Genomic DNA, 9,584 nt, shown 5'->3' with positions numbered 1-9,584 from the left:
TTCCACATCTGAGCAATCCACACCATATACTTTTAAAAATATGTATTTTATTGATTTCAGAGAGGGAGAGGGAAAGAGAAACATCAATAATGAGAGAGAATCATTGACCAGCTGCCTCCTGCACGCCCCCTACTGGGGATCCAGCCCGCAACGTGGGCATGTGCCCTTGATGGCGATCGAACTTGAGACCCTTCCGTCGCAGGCCGACGCTCTATCCACTGAGCCAAACCAGCCAGGGCCACACCATGTACTTTTGAAATCCTTCAACACCAACATGCTCATTTCTTTCCCCATACAGGGCAACCATGAATGGTGTAGGGAGGCTGAGAGAAAGGAAAGACGTTCCTTTCCCAGGACCTACCCCTTTAAGAGAAAGTCACCAGACCTGTCTGGTGAGAGAAACCGGGTCACTCTCAGAGCTGAGGGGGAGTCACTTGCCCCGGCCCAGAGTCTCTGCCAGGGCTGGAAACCCAACACACTTCCAGGAAAGGAGGGGAGGACACAGGGCGCAGGAGGCCTCGCGGTGGTCCTGCCACTTCCCCTGTAGAACTGCCGCTCTGATAAGAGCCCTTGGTTGTGAGTCTCATGGGTGTGGCCATACCTGGGCTCTGGGAACCCGATGGGGCTGGACTGAGTTGCCCCAGTCATGCCAGGTGAGGGGTGACCCCTTGAAGCCAGGCCAGGTGGCCCAATGAGCATGCAGATCAGCTGCTCCTCAGAACTGGGCCTGACGACTCTGCTTTTTAAAAATATATATATGTTTTTATTGATTTCAGAGAGGCAGGGAGAGAGAGAGACATCAATGATGAGAGAGAATCATTGGTCGGCTGCCTCCTGCACGCCCCCTACTGGGGATCGAGCCTGCAACCTGGGCATGTGCCCTTGACCGGAATCGAACCCGGGACCCTTCAGTCCGCAGGCCGACACTCTGTCCACTGAGCTAAGCCGGCCAGGGCGATGATTCTGCTTTTGGCACAGAAATGCTGGGTAAATCCTAGACTTCTGATGCTAGAAGGATTGATAATAGCTAACATGCACTATGAACTACTTTAAGTGCATTTATTTTCGCAAACTTCACAGCAATTCTTAAGAGGAAGGCAGCTTGGCTCCAGAACCCAGATTCGTCAGTGTTCGTTACACAGCCTTTAGTTCAAGCCCGTTTGATCCCGAAGGGGAAACGGAGGCGCAGGGAGGTGGACAAAGACTTTCCCAAGGTCGCACCGCCAAGTCTGGGGACACAAACCAAGTCTCCCGGCCACCCGTTCAGGCTGCCCGGACTCAGGTGTGTGGTGAGACGCCTCGGTGGCCTTTCCCCAGGCGTCCTGCCCACCGGGAGCCGTCGGAGAAGCAGATGACTCAAAGGGAGGGACTGCCTTCTCCACGCCGCCCCGTCCCGCCGCTCTGCGCTCGGCGGATGCCTAGCTCGCCGGCCCGGCGGGTAGCAACTTGTCTGAGTGAAACCCGAACGCGCCGCCCCTGGCGTTCGGGCGGGTGGGGGCGCCTCAGCCCAGCCGGGGCGTCTCCGAACCCTCCAGGCCCGGCGGGCGTCGGGAAGACACGCAGCAGCGCGCGGCCGCCGCTCACGCTCTCATTGGCCGGTATCCGAGCATCTCCCGCCCGTGATTGGACGCTATCGGCTTCGGCCCGCCTCCAGCCCGGGCTTTTAGGGCGGGGCCGAGAGAGGCGCCCGCAGAGCCGGAGTGTTGCTTCTGGGACTGGGGCGGCGGGTGGGCTGCCGGGGACCGGCCTCCGCTCCCCCCCCCCCCCGGCTTCCGCTCCCCCCCCCCTCCGGCCTCCGCTCCCCCGCTCGCGCCTCCTCTCCGCCAGCCCGTTTCGTTGGGTCCCGTCCGCGCACGCTGGGGGGCGTTCCCCTCTCTTCAGAGCTGGGCTTTTCCTGGCGGCGTCACGCCCCTGCCTCCGATCGTAATTCCCGCCTCAGAGCTGCGCCTCTGAGGGGACTCCCCCCGCTTTCAGACCCGGTGCTCAGTGCCGCTCACTGCAGCGTATCCCGGCGGCGCTGTCCTCGGACCTCAGACCTGAAACTTCCCTGTTTCCTGTCCCCTCAGAGCTGAGGAGCGGAGGAGCCGCCTTTGCGCTACCCGACCCTCCCGAGGCCGGGCCGGCTTGCTTGGGGCGCGACGGGGAGAGCCTGTCCCCTGGCCGCTCGCCGGGAGTCACCGGCCCCAAAGTCTGGCCTGCGGGTCGCTGAGCCAGCCCCATGGGAGGTTCGGGCCTCAGTCAGAGGTGCCAAGTCAGGCTTTCTGTAAATCATACCCCAGCCCCAGCCCCAGCCCGCCGCCAATAACTGGAAAAGACAAGCGGGATTTGTCACAGGGGAACTTTATTGAGAGGAAACATGGTCACACCCAGCAGACATGCTTTCCCTCTCATTCTGGTCTCTCTCTCTCACACACACACTCTCACACACACACACACACACACACACACACACACACACACACCTCACTCTCATCTCCAGCCTCTGCCATACGGTCCAGTTCTCAGCCACTGGGTGGGACACTCCTCAGTTCCTAAGATCCAGAGGCAGCAGGGGCAGGAGGGGGGAAGAGGCAGAAGTGGCCGGTTCCCGGGTAGGGTTGGAGGGGGCGCAGAGAGCAGGCTGGGTGGAATGACCAGTGGTTAGGAGAACCCGACAGCTGCAGGAAGAGTGGGATCCAGTGGCTCCAGGGGCCTCCGCTCTGCTGGTCCCTCTCCATGGAGCCTCTGAGCTGGGGCAGAGCATTCGGGGAGAGGGTCGGGCCGCCACCCCAGTCTAGTCCTCTCCGCTGGGGGCGGGTGGGGCTGGAGCGGGCAGGGCAGGGCGGGGCGGGTAGCAGCGCGGCTCAGCTCTGGGGCTCCTCAGGTGCCTCGCCCCCTTCTTCCCCCGCGTTGTCGGCCGTCCACAGAGTCAGGTTGTCTCGCAGCAGCTGCATGATGAGGGTGCTGTCTTTGTAGGAGTCCTCACTGAGCGTGTGCAGGTCAGCCATGGCCTCGTCGAAGGTGGTCTTGGCCAGTGAGATGGCCTCCTCGGGGCTGTTTGCGATCTCATAGTGGAAAACGGAAAAGTTCAGGGCCAGGCCCAGGCGGATGGGGTTGGTGGGCGGCATCTCCTTCTTGCTGATGTCCATGGCCTCCTGGTAGGCTGACCGGGCAGAGTCGATGATGCGCTTCTTGTCATCGCCGGCGGCCACCTCGGCCAGATAGCGGTAGTAGTCGCCCTTCATTTTCAGGTAGAAGACCCGGCTTTCGGCGTCGCCGGCCTCCTTGATGAGGTGGGAGTCCAGCAGGCCCAGCACGGTGTCGCACACGCCCCGGAGCTCGGTCTCCACCTTCTGCCGGTACTCTCCCACCTCTGGGCCCTTCTCCTCCGAGCCCTCCTCCTGGCCTTTCTGTTCGATACTGGACAGGACCCTCCAGGCTGCCCTCTGGCCACCCACCACGTTCTTGTAGGCCACGGACAGCAGGTTTCGCTCTTCGCAGGACAGCTCGTCGCCCTTCTCCACGGCGCTCTTCATGAAGGCTGCCATGTCCTCATAGCGTTCGGCCTGCTCTGCCAGCTTGGCCTTCTGGATCAGACTTGCTCTCTCCATCGCTCAGCTCTGGGGACAGACAGGCAGGCAGGCAGGCAGGCGGCAGGCTAAACGGCTGCCTCGGGACCCAGCAGGATTCTGTGCCTTCCCAGATCCCTACCTGCCTTTTGGCTGGGTGGCTTGGCCCAGAGCGGGGTGGGGTGGGGAGGGGCAGAGGGCGGGACTGAGGCTCCGGACCTACCGCCTCTCCTCTTCTCCCCACACCCTTTCCGGCTCTTCCTTAAAGGTAAAAGGGATGGGGTGTGGGGTGAGTCATCCGGGCAGTCCGCAGGAGAAATCTGGGTGTTGGCTGCACCTGCCAGGCTCCAAGCTGCCCCCTCTTGTTCAGGGCTCCCATTACATGGATGCCCGCAGGAGGTAGCTCCCCCGTTTCTCAAATCGGATTCTCCTTCACGGTGTCCTTCCAGGGGCAAAGGATGGCTCAGCCACCTGGCTGCATCAGCCTAGGCAGACCCCACAGAGCCAAGTGCAGGAGGATGGGGTTCTTATTCCTGCCAGAGAGGTTCCCCCCTTGGTTCAGGTGAGAGCACTCCTGTGTAGCTAGGGCTCTACAGTTACCCAACCTTGGCTTCCAGTATCCAATCTAATCCCCATGATGTCTCTGTGAGGTGGGCAGGACTATGACTACGACCCCATTTTAGAGACAGGAATACTAAGGCTCAGAGAGGGACGAGATTTGCTCAAGGTCACACAGCCACTAAGTCCCCTGCATCCTACTTCCTTGACTTCTCTCCCATCAAGCCCTCTGGCTTGTGAGCTCCAGGATGTATTTAGAAGTGGGATCCAAGCTTCTTGAAATGGTTCCATCCCCCACCCTCACTCTCCCTCAGGATCCTGTCCCCTCTGAGCTCCCAGAATGCACAGGTGGCAGCTTTCAGGGTGCCACTTAATGAGGTGTTTAATGAGCAGCCTCTGACGCTCCAGCCCAGCCGTCGTAATTAGTCACTCAGTAGGTTTGTTGGACACCTTTCCCATCACAGCACAATTTTCCCTTTCAAGTTGGTGGCCTGTTGCCACTTGTTTGAGGACTTACCCTCTGGCTCTCCAGGCCAGGTCACCTGCCCCCTCCAAGTCACCAGCCATCCTGTATGAGTGGGGCTCACGGAGGGTGGGGGCCCAGATCCCAGATGCTGGCTGGCCCACTTTTCTGCCTGACTCAGCTCACCCTCTGTCAGAGGCTGGGAAGCAGGCCACCTGGGTGCTCTGCCCAGTTTGGTTCCCCAGGGGGGACGCTAGCAACTGGGGAGAGAGACAGGGCTAAGAAAAAGGAGGTGACACATACCATTTTGTTTTATGGGGCAGTAGTCCCAGCTGAGGACTGCCTCCCAAAGCCCGACTCTCAGGAGTTTTCCTGCCCCTTCCCTTTGACCAAGGCCCCACCTCTGACCTCTGGCATGGATGGAGAGGTCTCTATTGTCAACCTTCTGTCCCTGTTAGCTGGGTGGAAACTATTATTGTTAGCTGTCCTTGTGTCAGCCAAGGGTTCCTTTCATCTAAAGGTGTTGGCACTGCCCCCATGAAGGTGGGTTCCTGCTTATCTGCCCCACCCCTAGCTATAGCTCAGATGGGGCTCAGGGGTGGGGCTCCCCTCATTGGGATCTAGCCAGCTTAACCCTGGAGCCAGGACCATGTCACAGGCCTGTCCTTCCCTGGGTTGTTCTTGGTGTCTGAACACCCCTCCTCCCCTTCTGGAGGCAGGGAGCCCTAGGCCAGAACTCTGAGGCTCCAAGATGAGATCTGCCTCTTAGAAGGAAAAATAGGGACATATCTGGGCTAATGCTATAGGTTTTCCAAAGAAGCAGAAGGGATTTTAGGCTTAATATCCTGAAGACTTTGCTCAATCTAGACAGAAAATGATGGAAAGGGAAATACTATTTTAGTACACTAAAATACAACTTACTGAGGGTATCTTTAGGGAGTGAAACTGACTTTTTTTCCTTTTCCTATTCTACTCAAATCATCTATCATAAATGTGTATTATTTTTCTGAGAGATAGAATAGCCAGTATATTTGGAATCAGACCAGCCAGGTTCAGTTCTTACCAGCTGCTGTGGCCTTTGCTAAGTGACTTAACCTCTGTGAGCCTCAGTGTTCCTAAGTATAAAATGGGTTTGTGAGGATTAAATGAGTTGATGGAAAGCACTTGCTTGAGTGGATGATAACTATTATTATCACGTAGAAAAAAATCCAACCCATGGCTGACACAAGGACAGCTAACAATTTTTATATTTATTATAAAAATATACACTCATAGCATGAACATGGACCTGGGGCCTATGAAATGAGGAAGGGCCCCTCACAAGGCCTCAACCAAAGACCAGAGTCTGCTCAGCTGGGTGTCCACATGGGAAGGAAGATGGATGAATAGTCAAGATATGCTCACTCAACACTGCCTCCTCCTTCTCCATCTTGGACATTCCTCTGGCCTATGCAAACCCTGGGCCCTCAAGGACCTTCTTTTGACTCAGTCCAGGCTTTCCAAGTCGTGAGGGAAAGCCGGAGGTCCCAGAACAGCATAAACTTGGGACCTGGCGATTTTGGAGTTATTTCTGTCTCTAGGGAGGGAGCATTCTCTTTTCCATCACTCAAACCTGGAGACCTGGTGGCGATTCACACCCTAAAGCTCCATGCCCTCAGCACAGACCCTGTCAAGAGAAAGGAAAGCCCCCTTTCCCTGCTGAATCGGAGCCAGGCTGCCTGACATCTCCTGCTGGCTCTGGCCTGTCTATCCTGACTCAGTTCCTGTCTGATGCACCTCCCTTTGCCTCCAGGCTTCCATTTCCCAAGTCCAGAAGCCCAGGCAGGCAGGAGGCAGCAGGCAGGAGGCAGCAGGCCCCGGCAGGGCACTGAGTTCCACAGTCAGCCACCTGAGTCAGCAGGACAGGAGCTGGGGCTGCAGCCCAAAGGGGCTTTCCTCATCCTGCCTACCTCCCACCCTTCTATATAACATCCATCCTACCAGCATGCTTAAGGCCTCTGGTCCCAGAGACAACCAGCCCTTCTTAGCTGGTAAACAGGCTTTGAGGGTTGTAGCACAGAGAGGAAGGCAGCAGCTAGTTGTCTATCTCTACTGAGAAGAGAGAACAGGGCTCTGGTTGCAGCAGGAAGGACTCTGTTAAGATTCCAGGAAGAACTTCCTAGGACATTTTTCCGGTTTTAGAATGATCAAACTAAACAGGCGATCATCTTCTCCCCCTAATTATAAACTAGAGTTCAGTTATCCAGTCAAGAGCTCACTCTACTAGTTGCCTTTGGCGGGGGGATTAGATTACTTTTAAGTGAGACAGCTATCCTGAGACTTTTCCTCCTCAAGACACTGCTATTTAGAGTATCCCACATTTCCTAGACCAGTCCAGTCTAGAACACGGTGTGGAATTTTTGGAAAGAAAATGGAATGAATGAGTTCAGGGTGTGGGACTGCATTCCAGCTCAGTTATAAAGCCTTGGGCAGGTTCCTTCCTCTGGGCCTGTTTTCCCATAGGTACAGGGAGGCCTCACAGATCTCCTCTAAGCCCCCTGCTGGCTATGAATGACATTCTCTAATTTTAGGGTTTCTCCTCTTGAGATTCCCTTCTCCTGAAGCGCAGTGTTCATTCTTTGGGTGGTGCAGAAGGGTTAGAGGTCAGGCCAGAGATCAGGTTCAAATACTGAATTTGCTGCTTTATCAGCTGGGACACCCTGAGCAACTCCTATGCCTTCCTTGAGCCTCAGTTCCCTCATCTGTAAAAAGGCTGACAGCACTTTCCTCATAGGTTTAGGTGAGAAAACAGACTTGGCAAGCCCTTGCTGAATGGCCACTGTAGTTATTATTATTACTATTATTTAGCTCCTAGCATACTGTATATCTTGATGTAGGGAGGCATCTGGGAGAGGGAAGGCTCCATGAGAGTGTAACCCTGGGCTAAGCTCAGTTCAGGGGTGTGACAGTCCCAGACTGGAGTCAACCCCTCTGTCCCAGCCAAGGCTGTGACCTCTCAGAGTTCAGAGGTCGGCTAAGACTTAAAGGTCTCTGGAGCTGAGACCAGGAGTTCTGGAGGGGCACAGTGAAGAGGATGCTGGTCATTCTTCCTGTGTCACTTCTTGCTTTGTTATGCCTTTTTTTAAAAAATTATTTTTAGAGAGAGGGGGAGAGAGAGCAAGAGACATTAATTTGTGCTCCACCCATCCATACATTCATTGGTTGACTCTTGTATGTGCCCCAACTGGGGATGGAACCTGCAACTTTGGCCTTATTCGGGACAACACTCCCACCAACTGAGCCACCCAGCCAGGGATGCCGTGCCTTTTAAAAATCTCCAAACAGCACTGACCAGCTGGAACAAAGCTGGCAGCTGTAAGCAGTGGTTCTCCTGCACACTCAGCACAGACCCCACCCCCAGACCCCAAGAAAGAGTGGCACCAGACAGCCAAAGATATGGCAAGAAGAGGGAAATCTTTATTTTGGTTTAAAAAAGGTACAGGATAGCAGACAAGCAGACCCCAGCCATGGGCTTAGCAGATTCCGGAGGCCCAGCCAGTTTCCTTTAATTCCTCTGAAGAACAAGGGGCTGCCAGAACTAGCTCAGTCCCTTGGTGCCTGGAGCAAAGGGTACAAGCATCTTCCTTGCAACCTTTCTACTCAAGTGCTGGGGGTGGAGGGGGCCGTGGGAACAGTGTCAAACCAGTTGTGCTTAAAACTGTTACCAAACTTGTTCAGCAGCGTCATCAACCATAACACCCCAGACAGCTCCTGAAGAAACCTGCTCAGCTCGACTACGGCTATGCCTGATTCTGGGGGGCAGGCGGTAAGGCAAGATTCCTAAAGAGTCTTGATACCTTACCAATCTGGGGAAGGGGAAGTAAGGTGGAAGAGGGGAGGGTGAGTTTCAGCATAGTATTACATCATTGTGCTGACAGCTGCGTTATGGCTTTTCTACACTCTGGCCAGCATGGAGTGGGGATGGGGGCAAAGAGGTCAGCCCCCTGGCCCCTATGGAGGGACCCTAGAGAGCACACATGTGGGGCAGGCTTGGGGGTAGACCCTGTAGGCACAGATGGTGGCAGATGGGCCACAGGTTAGGCAGGTGGAGGTGCCAGGTGCTTGGCTTCCCCCAGGCCACTCCTGGAGAGGAAGAGAGCAGCGGTCCTCAGGAGGTCCTTAAGCCCCCGCACACACTGGAGATCCCGGGCAAGACAGCAAAGAAGGAGAAGAGAGAGGGTTAGTGGGATGGGGAGGAAAGAGGAGGCCTAGAGGGGTTCCACAGCACCTGCCTCTTCCCCACAGAAGGGCCTCTTCCCCACAGAGGGCCAAGGCTTGGGCAGCAGGCAACGAAGCAGGAGAGAAGACGGGCAGGTGAGAGAAAGCTCAGCAGGGACAGAAAGCCAGGACACAGTGTTAGTGATCAAAGGCCCCTGTACACCAGAGCACCACCAGAATAGACCCAGGCATCTGAGAGCAGGTACCCCATCCTTTCCCCACCCTCACCCTTCACCTCCTGCGTCAGTCAGAGAGCTGCTGTGTGGGAAACTACTTCCTCATCCGGAGGAGGGCTGGGCTCTTCGCCCTGACCCCATCCTTCTGCTCAGGGGGGAGCCCTGGGGACCCTACCACCACCAGCATACACACCACACCACACACCAGACAGATGAATGGGCTCCATGGGGTTGCGAGGCATGCGATGAGGATGAGATGGTGTGTGAGGGGAGCGGGCAGTGCTGGCTGACAGGGGAGAGATGGTCTTACCAGCTAACCCTCTGCAAAGAGGACTGTTAGCTCCCCTCAGGCTGTGCAGGAGATGGCAAAATCCTGACAGGTGTCCTCCTGGAGGAGATACCGGAGAGGTGGGCCAGTGTTATGAGATGTCTGGCTGGGCTCTGCTGCCCAGACGGAGGTGAGGGCCAGGAAGGCTCCAGCTCTCAAACTGGAATCTACTGTCTCATAAACATTTTCTTAGCTGAGCAGTCACTGGGGTCAGAGTAGAAAGAGAGCAAGGAACTTGGGGGCCTCCAAGCCCC

The 9,584-nt window shown here is 56.1% G+C and overlaps 1 protein-coding gene across 1 annotated transcript; it reads right to left on the bottom strand.

Annotated features, from left to right (window-relative positions):
• Window positions 1–2,323: 2,323 nt before the first annotated feature.
• SFN (stratifin) lies at window positions 2,324–3,745 on the bottom strand. Its single transcript, XM_036348636.1, has one exon. It carries the CDS (start codon window positions 3,588–3,590, stop codon window positions 2,844–2,846), a length of 747 nt encoding a protein of 248 aa, XP_036204529.1. The 5' UTR covers window positions 3,591–3,745; the 3' UTR covers window positions 2,324–2,843.
• Window positions 3,746–9,584: the final 5,839 nt, after the last annotated feature.

Source organism: Myotis myotis, unplaced genomic scaffold (assembly GCF_014108235.1).
Source record: "Myotis myotis isolate mMyoMyo1 unplaced genomic scaffold, mMyoMyo1.p scaffold_m19_p_2, whole genome shotgun sequence".
Taxonomy (NCBI): Eukaryota; Metazoa; Chordata; class Mammalia; order Chiroptera; family Vespertilionidae; genus Myotis; species Myotis myotis.
Note: the sequence above shows the minus strand (reverse complement) of the source record. Positions and strands in the feature narration are given on the sequence as shown.

Coding starts and splice junctions, on each gene's coding strand:
- SFN (XM_036348636.1), bottom strand. CDS start 3,590: ATGGAGAGAGCAAGTCTGATCCAGAAGGCCAAGCTGGCAGAGCAGGCC.